General features: G+C 36.7%; 1 protein-coding gene and 1 pseudogene across 1 annotated transcript in view; one reads left to right on the top strand and one right to left on the bottom strand.

Moving 5' to 3' along the window:
* The window catches only part of LOC132549092 (uncharacterized), a 28,286-nt gene extending 13,486 nt beyond the window's left edge, over positions 1 to 14,800 (top strand). Inside the window, exons 3-5 of the mRNA XM_060213009.1 lie at positions 1,617 to 2,197; positions 10,254 to 10,287; positions 12,868 to 14,800. Coding sequence (XP_060068992.1) covers positions 1,617 to 2,197; positions 10,254 to 10,287; positions 12,868 to 13,194 — 942 coding nt within the window. The 3' untranslated portion in view covers positions 13,195 to 14,800. The remainder of the gene's footprint in view (positions 1 to 1,616; positions 2,198 to 10,253; positions 10,288 to 12,867) is intronic.
* Positions 14,801 to 15,463: 663 nt separating this feature from the next.
* On the bottom strand, positions 15,464 to 17,751 carry LOC132549093 (putative ankyrin repeat protein RF_0381; annotated as a pseudogene).
* Positions 17,752 to 22,556: the final 4,805 nt, after the last annotated feature.

Below are 22,556 nucleotides of genomic sequence, written 5' to 3'. Positions count from 1 at the left end.
TACCACACCAAACTCGCTCCCTCTAAAGATAGACACTGTAATACCACACCCGGCTCTTTCCCTCTAGTTAATATATATATTATAATACCACGCCCGGCTCTTTCCCTCTAGTTAATATATATATTATAATACCACGCCCGACTCTTTCCCTCTAGTTAATATATATATTATAATACCACGCCCGACTCTTTCCCCCTAGATAATATATATATTATAATACCACGCCCGACTCTTTCCCCCTAGTTAACATATATATTATAATACCACACCCGACTCTTTCCCCCTAGATAATATATATATTATAATACCACGCCTGACTCTTTCCCCCTAGTTAACTATATATTAAATACCATATATATATATATTATAATACCACGCCTGACTCTTTCCCCCTAGTTAACATATATATTATAATACCACGCCCGACTCTTTCCCCCTAGATAATATATATATTATAATACCACGCCTGACTCTTTCCCCCTAGTTAACATATATATTATAATACCACGCCTGACTCTTTCCCCCTAGTTAACATATATATTATAATACCACGCCCGACTCTTTCCCCCTAGATAATATATATATTATAATACCACGCCCGACTCTTTCCCCCTAGATAATATATATATTATAATACCACGCCTGACTCTTTCCCCCTAGTTAACATATATATTATAATACCACGCCCGACTCTTTCCCCCTAGATAATATATATATTATAATACCACGCCTGACTCTTTCCCTCTAGATAATAAACCTTGCAATAACACGCCGACTCTTTTCCTCTATATAACATACATTGTAAGTCCTGCTATGTTAGCGCCTGCCTGCGATCTGCTCCATACATTAGATATATACAGTCCCGCTGTGTCCAAACATTCCTCTCAATGGCAGGTCAACCACTGAATACAATCTGCCTTCTTAGCGGTGTCCAAATACCCTACACTGTTAAGTACTAAGCCATCTGTGCGACTTGGGCTCGTTCATGTTTATAGCAATGTAAATACTACCTTCTTGTGTTAATCTAATATGCTATCTGAACATTTTAATTAGCATATTCATCCTGTCTGTCCGTACTTCTGGTTTGATGCGATAAATCACTTGTCATTAATGAGCAAGATATATATCTATATATATATCATTAAAAAGAAAAATGTCCAGAAACTGACAGCATCTTTTGTTGGGACATTCCTGTAGGATGCTGAGGTCACAATTCAGGGATTACCGATGCAAAAATGTGCACGCACGAGAAGTTGTGTGGGTGATTACAGATTGTGATTTATCAGTAATCTATTTATCGCACATTAGTAGTTAACGTGAGTTGCCAAAGACCCCATACAGGGTGAATGTTGTTACCTGATGGTAAGATAGACCAACAACTGTTCAACATAGGATGCCTATACCGATCATTTCTATTATGATATCGGAGCTCTAGGAGCGCACTAGATATAAAGTAAATTTCAAAAATATGTTTAAAGTCGAGAAGAAGAAAAAAGTGTTAAAACTGTTTTCTTCTTTAAGACCAGAACATTACTACACCAAGAGATTCTTGTGTTCATACTACTTGCTAGGCGTTTGCGTATTTTTTTTTTGATTAGCATTCTTATTACATACAGATATGTGCCGGCTTGCCTGTAAAGCGGAAGAGTTTGGACCAGGACCCTGACCAGGCTACCTTCACACCCACGGCCCATATCACTTTACCTCTCAATTCCAGCGTATTTATCGACACATTATTAGACACGGCGCCTTGTCCACCTATCCAACGCGTCCAGCTCCTCTGTGAATCGTGGTCAAACAAGGGTAACAAGTTGACTTGTGAGGAGAGAACACAGATTCTGTCAAGGTGTGTTGAAGGATTACCTATTGGCGACATTTGTGCAGTGATTAGGAAATGTCCATTTACATGCACAGCATTCGCTAAAGTTCGGGATTTACATTGTCCTAAACAATCTGCCATACCGGAAACCCTACCGTCAGTAAGTGTCACCAAACCTACTATAATGACATCTGTTTCTTATGGTGTAAATTCAACCAATGGTTCTGATTGGTCTTCAACTACATCAGGAGCTGGAGGGGGTGTAATAGTTGATAAAGACGACGGAAGACTACAGGGAGAGGTCGTCATCGTGCTCATCGCTGTCTGTGTGTTCGGCTTTGTTTTCCTTCCTCTTATCGTCTACTTTTTACTGGATAGGTAAGTGTTTCTTAGTCCAACAAGTGTTTGTTTTACTCAACAGGTAAGTTTGTTGCTTGATTAACATGGACTGATGCGAAGTGAACACCTTATAAATATATGTCTTTAGGTTTACTTAAGTAAATGCAACATTTTCGGTCTTCAAACCATGTCGTTAAAAAAGACTATGATTATGACGCAATCAGGGTCACACGCACGTTTAAAAATTGATCTAGCTAGATCTACACAGAATTTCAGAAAATAAGATACCATATGTTTTTAATGGTAAATTCAGGTGTGCGATTTCCACAAGAACATAAATAGATAATTTTTAACAGTTTTCTTCAAAAGCGCCTTAGGGAATGCTACCTTGTGCGGAATATCCTTTTAATAATACCAATGTCTTAAAAAATTGTGATTCAAACTCAAATCAACATCACAGGAGCAAAAATGTAACCAAAGGGATGTTAACACGGAATAAGACCAGGTGTTCCGAAAGAATTAGCGTCTTCTGCTTCATCCACGACACCCGCCATGTAAATTTTTGTCAATCCAAGCAAGTAATGTCGAGTTCTGAAATGAGACATAGATTTACAACAACGAAACCAGCATGCAAAATAAGGAGCATCAAACATGAAGAAATGGAATAATTTCAATGAGATTATGGCGGCGACAAATTTTACCATCCCTTTACTCTTTCGTATTATTTCTGGAACCTGTTTTGTAAATGTGACTGTTAGCTCTCGACATATTTCATGAATCATGATAATGGGAACAAGTCTTCGAAAATTCAGCAAACTGCAGCATGTAAACACCGTAGGTTTGGAAGTTGTTAATACTTTGTGTGTAAAACAGAAAAATCACATCGAGGAAATCCAATTCATCACACTTACCTGGCAGGTTTGTGAAAAGATGTCCTGTTGGTGTTGATATAAATTTAATTTTGTTTTTTTTTTTACCCTCGTGTCATTGATTATGATTTGGAATTTGTAAATATGTAGGTATTTTCATCTTCTCTCTACTGTTCAATAATGACAGCATGCTATTTAAGTACCATGCTGATAGTACTTCACAGTGGGTAGAATTAAGACTTTTGGAGCTTATAGGGTCTATGAAGAAATGATCGGTCTTGTAAGGATCCTGATATCATGATATTTCAGGGACGACAAGAATGACCTTTACATAGTATCCAATGTCATGGGAACGAAACATCTCACATTGACTGTCTATATGTATATGGCCCAAAGTCATAGGGTCATATTTGGCCGAGGGCTACCTGGTTGGTTGTTTCCCATGGTTAATGTTAATGAACTTGTAGGGTCACATGGTTGTATATCTTAGTATTTTCTAGCATCTTTTTGATGTAAGCAAGAGGATGCCTACAGTTGCATTAAAGCGACATAACGGTAAAACTATTATTATATATCTCGGGCGCAAAGAGGGACGGTTTCCGCTGAAATCCGCGCATGGAGATATTAATCAATAATTATAAAAGGAAAAAATATCTCGCAACCAATCAACAGTCTGTATATGTAATTGTTTTACGTCATAAATTATAACGCATGCACGCAACACACCATATCAATAAACAAGAAACGTGATTCGGTCGCGTTTGAAAAAAAAAATGTTGCAATGTTAGCCACAAAGCCAAGGATGGCCAAATGGGAAAAACACTCCAGAATGTTCATGGGGAAGCTTAGCATGGCTGATAGGAACTTATCAAACGAGAAAGCAATAAGGACGGTGCGTGTATTCTGCTGGATTGACTGACGGCCTGACAAAGTGGAACTAGGTCAAAGCTTTGCATAACTTTTACAATACGTGTATGGTTAGAGTGAGACTTTACGAAAACCTTGGATATTCATGGAATTTTTGTCATACTCCCGAATTAAATTTCAGTTATCAAACAAGGTCTACTCGTCTGTATCATATTTGAAAACCGAGAAAAAAAGAAAATTACACATCTTTTTAATGGCAATGAGAAACAAAATTGAAGAAATAAAAAAAAAAAAAAAAAACATTTAGATTTGAAAATCAAACATTCGTGTTCCTGTGTATTGCTTTCGTTGGACCCATGCTTTCGTTGGACCCATAGTTTCGTCTTAATATATTTCATGATCGACACCTTTACCTTATCTACATATAGTATTTAGAAGAGTTGTAGCCTTTCATATGTCATCTAAACTCTCAAAATAGTAATCAAACGCAAGTCGTCCAACAATACATTTAATGGGATGAAAACAGTTAATTATAGAACGTATATTTTGTAAAAGTTGGGAGTTACCATTTTTCTGCATCATTTATAATCAGGTAGACAAAAGTACAGAGTTCACGCCTTTGTTCAGGACTTATTTTAGAAAGTCGAATCCTCAACACTCAACACATTCGACATTAGAATTCTACTAGTTTTACAATTTGGATGTCTCCGCTCTGAATTTGAACACCCACCTCACTACCTGCGTGATGGATGTATAGCTTGTTCAGGAGAATTAACAAATCAAAGATCGACTATAGAATACGGAACAAGAAATGTCCCACATCAGCAATTTGGCTGTCATTTTATCTTTGAAAATTGATCAGAATGCCCAACATTTATTGAGAGTTGCTTAGATATTTCTGGTTCTCCTCGAGATCCAAAGTGTTTCTTGACCGTCACAGGTCTGTAGTTAAGGACCGTATAATATAGATAGTCTGTTGGGGCGTGCAGCCACTTACCAGGACGTCTACTCAATACTTCAACAAATTAAAGTTGATTTGGCGAGTCCTGGTGCTTCTCTTTTATTGTTACAAAAGTATTCTTTACAAGTACGCTCGCCAATACCATATTCTGACTGTCGGTTCCTTCTTAAAGCATAAAATGGTTTACAATAAATGTTAGAAAGAACTTTTCAAAAGACAAAGAGTGGATAGCACTGTTCAATAGAAATCTAGAAACAGAGACAGTACAGAAATAATGTTCAATGGTTAAATTTCATAGTATTTAATATTTTCTGCTTCGTACAGTCAATCTAACATAGTAGAACCAATGCCAGGACACAAGATAGTCAGTAATAACACGTCTTACCATGCTAGCTGGTAAATGAAGGGGAAATTGAAATAAGTAGTACATGTTAAACCAAGAAATTAAGGAACCAGTTGTTTAAGGAACTAAACTAATTGTATAATGTACATCTCGTTTTCTATATGTTTTGTATTCGCCAGGCTGTAAAATGCTTTCTTAACTTTGTTGACTGATTGACTGTAAGGCTTAACGTAATAAAATAATTGAAATTGAAACCATGACAACTGGTAACTGTACTATGCCAGGTTACAAGGTTAGACGTATACTTACCATGGTCATGGACCTTGTAACCAGGCTGGCAAACTACAGGAGATCGGATTACCATGATACATGTTGTAACTATGGTAAGGATACGTCTAACCGTGTTACTAGGTAAACTACAGGAGATCGGATTATCATGGTACATGTTGTAACTATGTTAAATATATGTTTAACGGTTTTACTAGGTAAAGTGCATGAGATATCGGAGTGTAGTTTAATTAGTTTGTACAAATTCCCATTAATACTGACCAGGCAGGTCGTCCATTTTGCCGAAATTAGTTTCAGGGATACTTGCCGTATTAGTTGTTTACATGAAGTTCTACGTTGAAGTGTTTTGTTTACTACGATGAGCGTGTTGGTATGCTGATTGGCAGAAGATCGAGGTAACAATTAGCTGTCTGATTCTGCCCGGATGGTACCCATACAGAGTCTGCTGCTGTCATTAGTGCAGGGCCCGGCCCAAAAGAAGATAGCTATCGTTAAGTCCATCAAGTGACTTATCTAACCGTGCCATTTCATCTCATGCCACACGAACGGACCACCAACATATTCATATTGTGGAAAATTTATATCGTTGATTGACCAACATATTTTAATTCGATTGGATTCGCGTAGGAGATACAAACAGCCACATGGCTTACTTTCAATTAAGTCTTTGATGGTTCTATATTTAGCTTCACCTAGGCGTGATGTTTAGTGGGTAGAACTTGGAGATTGTATTTATCCCCAAATCTGACAAGATGGTTTACGGAAGGAAAGAGAGAAAGATGAGCGGGGAGTTGTTATGGGATACCGAATCTCAGCGGCGTCGGAATCAGTTAAGTGCTTCTTTATACACTACCTGGTTTGTTTTAATTGAAACAGTTTGTTGATCAAGATTACTGTTTGAAATGCACGAAATTCGACATACCCAGTCACTGTTTCTAGATGAAATTTTCTATTAAGATCGAGGCTGCAATAATTTTCACTCTAACATTTATTTTTGTGATGTATTAGGAATCGGTCATATTGATGAACGTCGGTACAGCACCACTGGGATGCATTATGATGGTATGACAGACTAGTGTGCAGGTCTCGGAGATACCATCTTGGTCACTTAAGATCGTTACTTCAATGTTTACCTTTACATCCCACGTTATTTAGATCTGGCGTGGTAAACATTACAAATATACTATATTGTACATTGGACGTACTAGTATATAAATATAGAGGTTAGTTGTTTTGATCAAAGTTGTAAGACTCAACACGTGTGATGCATACACATTGATGTTTGTTTCATGCTGTAAATGATTAATCGACAGTTCTGTTTAAATCCGCTAATACATACCAGGCGTGCGTATCGTTTCTACTATCAGTATGATAAACACGTGTAAAACGGCAGCTACCTCACGCTGAAGATGTGTAGCGAAGTCGTACCGCCAGGTGGCGTGGCACTGATCAGCACTTACGTGGAAGGGACGATGGATAATTAACGCTGTCAACAACTTCCTGTGGTAGACTGTATTTTATAGTTATTATTTAGATAACCCTTCCGGTAGTGAGCTTCCGGTTACTTTCCGGAAGTCTCGCAGGTTTTTGTTTATACATGGTCAACTAAGTAATGAATGATTTATGACAAACTAATACACAATGTACGACAATCTAACCATTGATTATTGAATTCAATATGATATAAATCCAGTGTAACATTGATAACAAACGTAAAACGGTACAACACAGTCACACAGTATGGTGTATAATATACTCAGACAAAACAGTAACACAATATTATATATATAATATACTCAGACAAAACAGTAACACAGTGTTATATATAATATACTCAGACAAAAGAGTGACACGGTATTCTATATATAATATACTCAGACAAAAGAGTGACACGGTATTCTATATATAATATACTCAGACAAAACAGTAACACAGTATTATATATAATATACTCAGACAAAACAGTAACACAGTATTATATATATATATACTCAGACAAAACAGTAACACGGTATTATATATATAATATACTCAGACAAAACAGTAACACAGTATTATATATATAATATACTCAGACAAAACAGTAACACAGTATTATATATATAATATACTCAGACAAAACAGTAACACAGTATTATATATATAATATACCCAGACAAAACAGTAACACGGTGTCAATACTTCACTAGAATCTCCCCTTTAATGTAAACATTACATTATTTCATTACACATTAATTTTTGGACTTGTGCTTGAAAACGAATTTGGCTCTAGTGTTAATTTAGGAGCCGGTTGTCTAACCGATTTACCTTAACAATGTACTAGCCTTGGATGAATATTATCGCACTTATTATATATAATATGGAAACACGAGCTTCTTGTTGATAACTAGACTGGGGGATAGCCCGTCGATAGGTATGTGTTTGGTGCCTCTTTATATTAGCAAGGGCCTAACTTACTGCTACATCTTCCCCGTAATTAATACCTACTTATGTGTGAGTTTACATTCCATCGTTTACCTATGGTGCCTTGAATTAAGTGATCATACGAATCGAGAGTATAGAGTATTGATGTGTTTCCGACCTACATCCGAACTCCTGGGTAAAGGGGATAAAAATAAGTTATTGCAACATTTTATAGATAGCAAATTACAAAAAAATGGTGGTCAGCATGCTCTAGTAGAAGTAGAAAGAAGGTCGTTTACAACCAATCTTGGTGGTGTATTTATGTGTGTATGTAGACAGAACGCGCGCCACCGACATGCGTCGTACACATGTATAACATGCTACAGACAAGATGTTGATAATATAATTACACACGAGCCTGAATCTTCAACCTATAACTGTTCGGATGATAAATACTTTATATATGAACGGTCTGTACGGATTAACAAATGAACCTTTATCTGTACGGACGATATATCAACCTTTATCTGTACGGACACTAAATCAACCTTTATCTGTACGGACACTAAATCAACCTTTATTTGTACGGACACTAAATCAACCTTTATCTGTACGGACGATAAATCACCCTTTATCTGTACGGACGATATATCAGCCTTTATCTGTACGGACACTAAATCAACCTTTGTCTGTACGGACGATAAATCAACCTTTATCTGTACGGACGATATATCAGCCTTTATCTGTACGGACGATATATCAGCCTTTATCTGTACGGACACTAAATCAACCTTTATCTGTACGGACGATATATCAACCTTTATCTGTACGGACGACTTATCAACTTTTATTTGTACGGACACTAAATTAACCTTTATTTGTACGGACGATATATCAACCTTTATCTGTACGGACGACTTATCAACCTTTATCTGTACGGACGATATATCAACCTTTATCTGTACGGATGATATATCAACCTTTATCTGTACGGACGATATATCAACCTTTATCTGTACGGACACTAAATCAACCTTTATCTGTACGGATGATATATCAACCTTTATCTGTACGGATGATATATCAACCTTTATCTGTACGGACACTAAATCAACCTTTATCTGTACGGATGATATATCAACCTTTATCTGTACGGATGATATATCAACCTTTATCTGTACGGACGATATATCAGCCTTTATCTGTACGGACGACATATCAGCCTTTATCTGTACGGACGATATATCAACCTTTATCTGTACGGACGATATATCAGCCTTTATATGTACGGACACTAAATCAACCATAATCTGTACGGACGATATATCAGCCTTTATCTGTACGGACACTAAATCAACCTTTATCTGTACGGATGATATATCAGCCTTTATCTGTACGGACGACTTATCAACCTTTATCTGTACGGACGACTTATCAACCTTTATCTGTACGGACGATATATCAACCTTTATCTGTATGGACGATATATCAGCCTTTATCTGTACGGACACTAAATCAACCATAATCTGTACGGACGACTTATCAACCTTTATCTGTACGGACGATATATCAACCTTTATCTGTACGGACGATATATCAGCCTTTATCTGTACGGACGATATATCAACCTTTATCTGTACGGACACTAAATCAACCTTTATCTGTTCGGACGATATATCAACCTTTATCTGTACGGACGATATATCAGCCTTTATCTGTACGGACGATATATCAACCTTTATCTGTACGGACACTAAATCAACCTTTATCTGTACGGACGATATATCAGCCTTTATCTGTACGGACGATATATCAACCTTTATCTGCACGGACGACTTATCAACCTTTATATGCTGTACAGACGATAAGCCAACTAACATAATGCACGATTGATCAGTCAATATAAATCTGTGACACTGATATCATATTGATGATCTTAGTTTATATGAACGAGCAAATCAGTTAATCAAATTAACAAAGTCATCTTTTAAATGTGGGTTTTCCTACCTTCTAAACATGCAACGTATGTATATAATGTTTCCTCAATTTAAGGTACGAAATAACAGATAAAACGTCAAAAATCGTGTTATTGCATTGTATCAGATATTCAGTTATTTACCGAATGCCGACCAAGTATTGATTTTCCTTATACAATACATTTTTTTCTAATCCACAATATAATCCTGTTCCAGTTGTGTAATCAGCTGTTTTGTAACACGGCAGTTGTTATTGTAGAAACTACGTATACAGTATAGATAGGATTATCAGGTTAATCAGGACGGCTATTGCAAGTGCCATCTTATATCGTATGGAATCGTATGGAATATGTCTTTGTATTGTTATAATTTCGTCTCTCTGTTTCAGTGATAACAGGACGCGGATATCCCGTTGTTGTGGAGTAAGTATTCACACCTTCCTTTCTTATATTCAGTTAAAATCATTATATAGGTAACCGTCCTGTTGATTCAATGAAAACATGCAAACCAATGGGAATATTCAACCCCAACCCCAAATTTCTTGTCCTGAAGGATACCATGTCTCCCTCCCTGTCTTTCAACCTCACGTAAATGTACTTTCAATTAAGATACCCCGATCATAACAACAGGCTAACTACATAATGTACTACCTCTCGCCCACGTTTTAGTGAAGAATTAACCAACTACCTTTCTCAACATTTTGAGGTCATTCTTTAACACCGTACTATGACCCATACATGCTGTGTGCACAGTAGCTGCATCGCCTTTTGAAGCTTGGACTACCTTCATTTGTAATCTCGTCTCTTTACACACTTTTCTGCAACCTAAAGCTTTTCCTTTTCGTAAATGTTATCTTAAATACGCATATAATGTTTTAGGAACACTTTTATCGTCGTCGGAAGTGTTACCACAATGGTGTGTTATGTACAGCTCATCTCAGTTTTGACCCTTATCACACTCCACCCAGTAAAACGGTTCATCTTCATTATGTCAAATAACCATGGGTTTATCTTTAGTCTCACAGTACAAGCTGTGTTACCCATGCCTCCCTGTACAATAAGAGATTCTTCCTGATCAGCAGACATGACAAATGCTGCGTCTCTCGTATGAGTTACTTTTGCTCTTACAACTGTCGACTGTTTCCAGCCTTCCCGGGCGGCATGCCAGACAAGCAGATATTTATTTTTTTTATCACAAAGACATATGTGGCCTCATTTTCTGCAAGCTTCTTTCGTGAATGTCGTTTGTTTTGATTATTTTCTACACAAAAACGTTTTGTTTGAATATTCAGACAGCAGTGAAGTAATCTGATCAATTTATTTAGAAGATGGATTTTGAAATATCTTCCTGGACTCCCGTGGTGAACGGTGTGATGTGTGCAGATATTAAAGTGCAATTATCAGCAGGTTGTCGCGTGAATGTTACATGTTGTTGAACAGCGATTTTACGTGACGCGTAATTACGAATTCTTTATTCCTGTGGATATGTGTGTGTTAAGATTGCCAACATATTAGGACTAGATATATCAGACTGGATCGCTGGTTTTCTCACAGAGAGAATGTACCTATGTTCACAGCCAATTATTTTGGCTCCCAAAGCATGGAAATATTTACAGTATATAAATGTTATTATATCTCTGGATATCTTATGTCCTTATTTCTCTCGGATGATCACATTTAGTAACAAATATCTGTGCGACTTCTATGGCAACAACAATAAACCGGGTGTCTCCTTGCTATTTTTCCTCTTCATGCATGTTGAAATAATGTACCTTTTCAGATGAAAAGGAATTATTTCTGTAAATATAAATATCATAAAAAGTCAAATGTGTTATGGGTTGGGGTTGGGGGTTGTGCTTATTCCAAAATTCAAGAAAGTCCACAAATTTAAAGATTGCATGATTTCTTAGACTGTTATTTAATTCAGTCGAAAAACGGTACGGTCCAGATTATACACATGCACTTCACGTTCTTTAAAACCTGAGATCTATGAAAATCTGGAAATTTATTTAATGATGGGGCTAGTGCACCTTCCCATCAAGATTTTGACCTTTGACATATCTTTCGATCACTTTTGATTTTCTTCAGTCGCCCCCTTACCTTCAAACTTGAGGCCAATTCAGCATCTTAGTTGAGTCCTCAAAGGGCGATGTAATTCAATTGATTGCTTGGCTCTACAGAAGCTAACTATATTTATATCAAAAGATGTTATTCACTTGTGTGTCTTTTGTACAATTTCCATAGTAATGTCAAGTAGATGTGTATCAATTAAGACATGCAGGTTTCGACAAACTGCGGGAATTTAAGTTCATCAGCAGTGTCTACAACCTGCAATCCTGAAGATTGTACAAGCGACACTTAAGATAAAGCGAGGTAATAACGAGTAACGGTTTAATATCGACCTGATAGGCATAATGAGTAACTAGTATCTATATACAGTGTCTAAACATGACTCTGTGCAATCCAAATAATTTTATCAAATAATTAAGTACCAATTCCAACAGTTCATAAAAATGGACTATCTACAATCCGGAACTCTCTACAAACCGGCCAAATTATTCGGTCTAAATGGTGCCCGATTTAGACAGATCCAACCGTGTATATACATGTATATAACATTTGATGAATTATGTAATGTTAAATCCAATATATAGGTTGTGTAGATAACAAATAAACGTACAGAAAATGAATAAGTAACATTCAAAGGTGTATACGTTGTTAAAATACATAAAAGACCTCTTCGAGAAGAACTTATTATAAGTGTTCCTTGTATATGACTAATTTTAACCAATAGCGATAAGTTTCGATCCCTTAGAGACGGGAATCCAGTGAACGGACTGGAAACAGAAAACATATTATTAAATAAAAACAGTTTTGACAGAGTTTATGTCCTAATTATTCAAGTCAGTGCTCCAATAAAGTTACGATATCAGTGAACATTGGCACAAAGAGTGCATTTTAAAACTTTTTCGATTTATCATTTCTGTTTGTGTTGTTTCACAGAGGATGTGGTCATGCTGTACACGAGGGTTTTGGTCTTGGTGTAAGTCCAAAATATGCCCAACTCACGAACGATTCAACAATGAAGATAATAAAAAGGACGAAGTCGTTGAAGAGATAGTCGCCATTTCCGCCTTGAACGCTGTAGAAGCATCGCCCGGCAGTAAGAACCCAGCCGGGTCCTATACCAATGATAGTGGCATTGGGTTTGATCTAGACTTTCCGGAAGCAGATGAACAAACACCGGATGAATATAGAAATACTCCCTGGATACAACGAAGAAGTTTATTGGTTGAAAATGACTTTGAATTTGATTGGTCACACCTCTGACCCAATAGAAACGTTTTTGTTTAATTTAACTTACCAATAAAGTGACCTGAGTTTGGTTTTAAACATAAATGTGTTACAATCAAAGCAAATAATTTCCATTAGTGTGGAACACAGCTGTCATATCCGTTAATCTGTATTAACCTGAATTAAGAGATATGTGACCAGGATTAGATGGGCTATATTAACCGGATAAGGAGAGGCTCTGTGATCTGACTATGATTAGAGCGGTTTAGTGACCTCTATTTGAGGCTGTGTGATCTGAATGAAGAGGGCTGTGTGATCTGGATAAGATACGCTGTGCAACCTTGTCTATGATTATTGTGTGATATATATAGAAGGGCTGTGTCATCTGAAGTAGGATGGTTGCATGACTTGTAAGACGGGTTTAGGGAAACCAAATTATGAGGATCTTGTGGCCTGGAGTAAGATTGCTGTGTGCACTCTGATGACCGTCCTTTCTGAACTTCATGCCATGTTAAAAGGGAGATCACTCTATTATACTACGCTGTCTCTCAAATCACCTGAAAGAAGTGGATTTATGATACATGTTTGTATAAAAATGATGGACATGTATAACCATTCAGCATTACGTTTGAAACTGTTAACATGAAGAATGCATTTTGGATGTCAGTAGATGAAAACGTAATAAATCTTATATGAATTATGGAAAAGCAAAAGAAGTTGTTAGATATATAACCAAAATTACTGATTAAATAACCGGTTCTTATCAATAACACGTGCCTGTTTATAAGGAATCAAAATACTTGTATGTTGTTATGTTAGCAATAGGGAATGTGTAATATAAACTTATATATCTTGTATTTTGTCTATCATTACGTGTAATTGTAATTTATATTTTACGTTTTACTGTTGTCTAGCAAACAAGTAGTTATTATTTGAAATGTGTTGCTGAACATATCGTCCCTATGTGTTGTAGATTTTGTGTGCCAGATCTGTTGCAGTTATTATTTCCACTACGTGTACGCCAGAGAGACAAAATCATTGATCAATATTTATTAAGAGATTGTTGTGAAGAATAAGACAAAGACTAGCTTTGCCTACTAGAGTTGCAGTCCTTGCCAATCCCCTGTCGCTGAAGAAGTTTGACTGAGCTTATTATGTTTCATATGATTATCACAGAAAAAAAAATCAAACATCCAATTATCTCCCTTTTTATAAAGAACATAACGGAGTTGGTGCTTTTGTGTCTGTTTGTCCGTGGTGCAGAGGTAATCACAGGTTGTATATTACTAAATTGTTATAACATTGTACATCACATTAATCTGTAATGCCTGGAGACTGATTGTACAGTAGATGTTTTCTTGATAATCGATCTACTGAAAAATGCGTTTATTATTTTTTGTTGTTGCTTAAATTGCATTCTCCAATAAGAAGGACCAATGATATATCATAGCGCTCTGGCGATACAACATAGAGCTAACTTCTGAGACGTAAGATCATATACAGATGTATACTCATGTAGACAAAGGATTCACATAAGAACATGTCACATCCTCAGTTATTTATATCACATTTTACAAAATAAAAAACTTTGCTGTATTTGTACATTTTAAGCATGGATCAATGCAGCTACATTGAGACAAAATATTCACGCTTTCTGTTTTGAATCTTGTACACAATGTTTGTAATTATTACCAATAAGAACGACGCCTAAGCTGTATTATAGTAGTTATAAAAAACTTTCTAACGGTAGAAGGGGGGACCCCTAAGGTAGTAACAGTCCTGTATCAGTTGTTAGAGGAACCAGGCACGAAGACCGTTGGGTAAAGTGTCTGTTAGAAACACGTGTATCTCTCTTCTCGCCATGGCCTTAATGTCAGCAAACATGTGCTGTCTTGGTGTCATGGCACAGTTGTCAGTTATATTGTCCGTTATATTCTCTATCGCCTTTTCTAGTTCCTGTTCTTTTTCGCAATATTGTATACCCTTTCTCCAAATTTCCTTTCCAATTTTCATTTGTCTTGGAACATCTTTAACATTATCTGAATATTTCCGCAGCATTTTTACTGCCACCCAATTTTCTCCTTGGGCGCAGAGATCGGCTGCCGTATGTCCCTGAAGATCGGCCCGGTCTATGTTGACTCCGAATCGCTGAAGCATTGTCATTTGAACCAGTAGAGACTGATTTAACTTTGGCGCAGTACATATAACATATCCCTGGACCACCACTGCCTTTGGCAGGCGAGATGCAAGCACGTGCAATGGTGTATGTCCTACTTTGTCTTGCACGTTCACATTAGCTCCAAGACTAACAAGCTTTTGGAGTGCCATATATTCCTCCAAGGAAGGCGACTGTCCAGAGCCGCGAGGTATTGATCGTTGTAAGTCTAATATGATACGAACTCCTTTTTGACTTAGTTGATAATTTCGCTCCAGAAGTTGTTCAATACTTGATCTTTCTTGTTCGTGTATGTGTTGTTCAAGTTCCATTGGCTCGAAGACATTATCTTCCGAGGTCAACAGATGTAAAGGGGTTTTTCCAGACCGGTCCTTGGTGTTGAGCATAGCACCGCGATTAACCAAACATACCATCAGGGGTATGTTGTAGTTCCATGCAGCAAAATGGAGAGCTGACATTCCATTCGAGTCTCGTGAGTGAACATTTGCACCCCTGCTCAATAACCATTTCGTCATATCCGTCAAATTACGACGACTAGCTAATAGCAATGGTGACATACCATGACGGTCCTCTCTGAGATCGATCATAGCACGACTTGAAAGTAGTAGTTCACATGTCGACTTCCGGTTGGATGAACATGCCCAGGCAAATGCAGTGAGCCCCACGCTGTCGGCTGTGTTGACAAGGGCACCATTCTGGAGGAGTATCCTCACCGCTTTATTGTTGCCCCGTTCGCTAGCCACCATTAAGGGGGTAGTGCCAACAAAATAGCCGACATAGTTTCTCTCGAAATTTTCTAGGAATTGTAACATCTTTGGTCCATCTTGAATCTGAAGGTTGACATTTCCTTTGTGTTTGACCAGAGACGACAACTCCTTAATGTCTCCAGTAAACGCAGCTCTATGTATTTCTGGTACGGTAAAGGCTTTCTGTTCCCAACCTAAAAACAGATATGGAATCTGACTATTATTATATAAAGAACATTCGACTTAATCACACAAAGTCACTGTTGAGTGTACGCACAATGAGAGAGTACAATGGAAATAGGCACTAGAAATATGTGATACAGTGTAGCTGTTTTCGTTGATCTAAATTCAGAATTGGTTGATATCTTTGTATCATCAATTTATGTAAATACATATTACAAAACAAACTTACCATACTTTCATAATACCCACAATGAAGAACATCCCAGGAATAACACAATATTAAATAACGGTTCGAGTATGTTTTCTTTAGAGTAATCTATCGATCTCAACCTCAAGGTGTTAACCTAAACTTATCTCAAACTCAATATCGATAAAACGAAGGGAAAATAGAAAGATCCATACGGAGATCCTTGAATAAAGTACAAGGATGATAGGAACAGGTGTTCCGAATGAACAATCGTCTTCTGTTTCATCGACACGAACCGCTATGTAAAGCTATCTCAATACATGCAATGTCGCGCTCTCAGATTAGAACAAGGCGAGTTACTTCGAAACCGACAGCCAGACTAATTAGAGTCGAAAACTCCTAGTCGCATAAAATGTATTTCACAATATTATTTCTTAAGTGATATCGACAACACGATCTTAATTGTCACTCTGAAGCTGTGCAGTAGGTATACGGCTGTATCAAAGTGACTTAGTTCCCTTATTGTCATTAAAGGGATCATCAATCTGGTATTCAAAAATGATTGAATTTCATACCTCTAGTTATCCTATTACAACGTAACATCAATAGCAATGGACCTATCAATTAAAATTCAGCACTGAGTCAGAAATACTTCAAGGATAAATATCATATGTTCGCTGTACTTTGTCATGAATTTCCGCTAAACATAATTTTATCCTAAATTAAGGTGTTATTCAAAATTAACGATTCGTTTTACTCCTGAAATCGTGTCTTCAATCTTCTGAAATAGTTATAACACGCGTGGAATTATTGAAAGTCTCCTCAACAGCGACAGGAAACAATAGACGTTGAATTCCATTTAATATTGCAGAAAGTGTAAGCATAGACGTCACATTATAAGGACAGGTATATTGGCAGCTATTTGATAGGGTACCTGTCCTCGTTGTACCAATCTTGATTAAGTGTCATTTTGAAAACATCAAGGTTGCGTACCAAACACGTACTGACATCGGATGACATTGTTGGTGATATAAATTGAGTTTCTAGTTGTTTATTCATTAAAAAGACAAGGAAAGTATAGGGAATACAAAATCAGAGATATGAAGGAGTAGTGGTGAGATTATAGACTATTACATGTAGGCACTGGTGAACACGTCTACGTATGTACCTGTTTCTAATGTGACTTCACTACCCTGATACAATTTTAACCGATACAGGTCGTTAAATAACATGACATCATCAGCATCGTCTTTAAGGAGCTTGTAGTCCTCCACTTCCAGGCGTCCGGAAGGCTTCTGCATCTTCACCGTCTACAGTCAAAAATATTGACAAACTATGAGTATGTAAAGCTACTTTTAAACAACAATATATATCTTGACATGTCTTGTACATTATAATAGATAAACAACTAACCTGTCGTCGACAGGTAAAACGTTCCCAAACGATGTGAACATTGGCGGAAACGACCTTATCACCGGCAAACATAACAATATGGCTGAGAGTAGACACTAGGATAAGGATGTACATATGCGTTAATCTGTAACGACACTATAATGTTGCATAAATTTAATGATGTCTATTTTTAAATGATGGTGTCTTTTTTGTAATGATGTTGCTTTTTTAAAAAAGGTATTTTATATCAATGTAACCAGTATATAGAGGAAATTCTCATGGATGACAATTATGTTTCATCGAGTTTGGTGGAAACTGAGCTTTTGAACGAGTGAAAGTTTTCATTCCACGAGATGATCGTTATTCATCAAAAAGTAGGCATATTCTATTTATCACATTTTCTCCCAAAGTTCATTGATGTCTCTCTCAGTTTTTAGTTTAGCACCAAATATTATATAAAGTCAATGTAGACAGAACCTAAGCATATTAGCACAAAATATTGTATATAGGCAATACCAAGAGGACCTAATTAGTGTAACTTAAAATATTGTATAAAACCAATTCCAATAGGACCACAATATGTGGCGTAGTATAGCGATACCAATAGCATCATTTTGGACAGGTATTGTCTGACAAATTATTCCTTATATATATCTCGAAATACTTAAATAAACAAATCTGAGCTACTTTTGAAAGATTTCTTTGTATATGTGATATCATCAGTAGGAAGCCTGTCAGAAATTCTAGTGACACACTATAAGGTACATTTCTTATCATAAAGATAATCAGCACAATACTGGTATATATCTCTCACAATTAACATTACAATCCAATAAAGATGTCCTTTTTTGCGGAATATCTGGTAAGTATTGCTTAACATTCATATTGCATATGTAATTTGGAGTCATTTCTTACGTACAGTTGAAATGCTTACTTTACATCCGTTTTTTAGCGGCAATGAGCACCGGAAGCAATAATACTTCATATTATTCGCCAAAACGTCATATTTTCCTGAAAGACATTGTATAACGAAAGGTACCGAGTGGTTACCTGTTGTAAAACATCCACTTACCTTTGTTCAATATACCTCCAAATATATTACCATTTCATTTGGCAGCGAATATGAGGGTTGAGTAACCAGTTATAAATGTTGATGTTTGTTTCACTTTCTTTGTGTTCACTTACTGTTGTCTAAGAACCCCTGTTGCAGCAGTGTTTTGGAAGTGGTTCATATAACAATACGTGTGAGGTAACTTTACATGTATACGTAGCTTTAAGAATATGTGTAGTTATCCCGGCGTAATTAGATGACACTGTTTTGTTTAACTTTGGGCAACGTACGTGTTTGGAATACATTCGTGCATACAACTGTCACGCAACGTTAACTCTGTGTCTTCTCGCTCATGTATAACACGCTGTCTAATATATGTCAAGTGACAAAGGTGTATCTTACTGTCGTATATATACACAATGAATATCTTATGTCGCTATTTTTATAAAAATAAAAAAGCCTAAGTTTGAAAGCGAGATCTACAGAGTTCAAGAGGAGGTTGAATTGCAATTTTATGGTCAACAAAGGATAAAAGCGTTGTACGTGATTTTCTTGGTAAAGATACCGTCCCACATACAATGTACGTGATAATGGTGAAGGTGGTGGTGAAGTTAACATCTCCCTTAGTAGGAGCTTGCCCTTATATCTATATCGATGTTGACATCTTATCTTCGGCTATATAATATGTCTATAAAGCACATCGTCCATATACAGTTTTACATCACGTTAAAAAGAAAGGGACACTACCCCGAATATCGACTTGTAATACAAACCATATGTGTCTATACAACAGGTACTACTAGCTGCTTATTGTACTATGATATTGGAGTCGTTCTCCTTGTCAAAACCAAGATATAGAGGATATTTGTTGATCTGGAGAGTCTTCGTTCATAATTAATTGGTAAGTATAAATGCACACCATCACAGTGATTTACTTCCGAACCACCTTTACCGAGCCCCGAGGAGGAAACACTTTCCGTGCAGTAGGTAATATATAGTTATCATGTTGCTGAAGTAAGCTTCGAATTTTCTGTTACGGAGGACACATCGTAATATGCAGGTTGGTGACTGTCTAGACATAAGATTCTATACTTTGTCTAGTAGTTGGCTAGTGTTTACCACTGACCGTTTTACATAAAACACCAAAAGCTCTTTTCCGCCTGCGGCAATGTTACAGGCAAATGACTGCTTCACCAACACATACATTTATGTTATGAATATTCCTCTCTTAACGTACCTACCGACTGATTAATGAAACAGCCCACTGTCGTAGCCTCCCTCGGTCTCCTGGTTAGTTCGCATAGAACATCCAGACACGTCTCCTATCTGCGGCCTTTCAATTCATACTTTGAATTCTGATCCTTAAATTTGTAGTTAACTCTTGTCCCTCGATTTATAATTAACGTCCCTTTATTTTATACTTAAATCTTGTCCGATATGTGGTCCTGCTTGTGTCCGTGGTTGTTTTAATCCCACTGTGTGCTCATCTTTGGCCGTGCAGATGTACCTGAAGACTGGGGACTGACGTTGTTTTATTACTATGTATATGATGTCCCCACACGTACGTACCGTAATCATATAGACAGTGTGGTAGTGACAAAGACCCAGATCAACAACTTATATCCAGACTGTAAACCTATATCCTAACCATACGTAATTTAAGACCGTGAAATAGTCTTCACAGGTAGAACTAAGAAAGTAATTCATCTCTGACAAAGACTTTGTTATACATTCTACATATAAAATACATACCTATCATGCTTTCCTTTTGAAACAGAAAATTAAGTACATATGTAGAGACTGCATCATCAGTTTTGTTCATTGTTAGTTTGAATATCAATATTTAACAACCGGCGGACATACCTAGAATAATAATGACAATATCGACTTGTCAACAGAGTCTTAATTCAAACTCAAATTCAATTACTCTATGGCAAACTAGGGTAAAAGTCAACACCCGCCGTGTGAAATAAGACAAGCGCATAGATCAGTTTTCTTTCCATGTCTAAAGCATAAACTCGAATGTATTCTTAATGACCTCGCACAGATCTACACTTAGTCTACATAATCTATGTACTAAATAAACACTTTGATGCTGGATCCGTTTGGTTTATTTTGCCTCTTGTCACTGTAGAATCTTATCAGAATTAATACAATATAAAATACCGACATGTTTAAGGCAATCTTTATCAAAACTCAGATTCAAACTAAAGATTTACACGGAGAAAAAGTACAAAATGAATAAACCCAGATATTCCGGAAGAGTAAGCGTATTTCAAAGCCTTAGCTGTTACACTTAAAGTCACAGTTCCCATAGTTAAAGACACTGAAGCAAGGCTAAATCTTGAGACGCGTTTTAATGAGTTATATCAAAAACGAAAAGTTTACCGCCACGTGTTGATAACATTGGTCGTTAATCGTCATGACAGAATGGTAGAGGCACTAACGCACACTCAATTAATCAGAAACAGACGAGTGTTACAACAATTAACAGCACACCAACAGAGGAACTCGGACACTTTGGAATTCATCCGCAAACCAACAGTGCTCACAGAACATTATTAGGTAGGAAAATGAGGGGAGTGATCTGCCAGTCCTATCGTGGAAAATAGGAAAAGGACTTACCCGCAAACTGAAATACTCTGACATTTTAGAAACCATATACATGTATAAGTATGATATAACGTGTCTTTCCGAATATTGGATATTGAACACTGTCAAGGTTGATTTACTTGGCTGTGTGTGTATGTTACACCTAGAACTACCACTGAAAGAGAGGGTGTGGAATGTTTTTACAAAAGGAAATTTATCACAAAAAAATCAACTTTATGAAAATATTGACGACTGTATATTCCAGCTAAAAATTGATCATACATTAGAGTCTGTTCTCATGCTTCTGTTACTGTTTTCCTGAAAATAATGCATTTTATCATAATCTTTACGGGAATCTTTTTCAAAACATTGAATATTCTATTTTTCGTAACGAAACAAACCAAAATACGACTGTTACCGGAGACCTTAATGCTCGTACGGGAACGAGGTCAGATTTCATTCTAAGCTATTGTTAAGATATATAAATATTTTCGACTATAATGATGAGAAAGCAATCGGAGAAAGTAAGAACATGGACAAAAATGTAAAATACTCACTGGAGGTGATTATCAACATCATACAATTCTACCAGTAAGTGTATAGTTAATGGGCGTCACCCAGGTGATAAAGAATGAAATCTTACAATGGATACAAGTAATATTGATTATTTACTTGTCGATTGTGAACAGTTGTCACGTGTATTAATTTGTCTGATCATTCACCATTAGCTTTTAACCTTAATTGTATTAGTGTTAATGTTAATTGTATTGATAAACCGTGTACGGGGTAATTATTCACAAAAGTCAGATGGAACGGAAATAATGATTGTGTTTTATGAAATAGTGTCATTGATTTAGTGAAAAACCTTAATGCTGCCTGTGACTTGCCTTTTAATGCTTCCTGTGGCCTTATTAGTGAAAAAGTCGAGACATACTGGGACGTAAAATGCGAAGAAAGATACTCCGCATTATAAAAACCCAAAGGCAAAGGAAAAGCTGAAGACAAACCTTGGCTTTCGGAACAATTTAAACGAAATATACGGATTTCAAAATAAGCTCTGTATCAATGTAA

This window comes from Ylistrum balloti, unplaced genomic scaffold, assembly GCF_031769215.1.
Source record: "Ylistrum balloti isolate Yb309-2 unplaced genomic scaffold, AGI_CSIRO_Ybal_v1 Utg370042, whole genome shotgun sequence".
NCBI classification, from domain to species: Eukaryota; Metazoa; Mollusca; class Bivalvia; order Pectinida; family Pectinidae; genus Ylistrum; species Ylistrum balloti.
The sequence above is the reverse complement of the archived record's forward strand: the minus strand, read 5'-3'. Positions and strand labels throughout refer to the sequence as shown.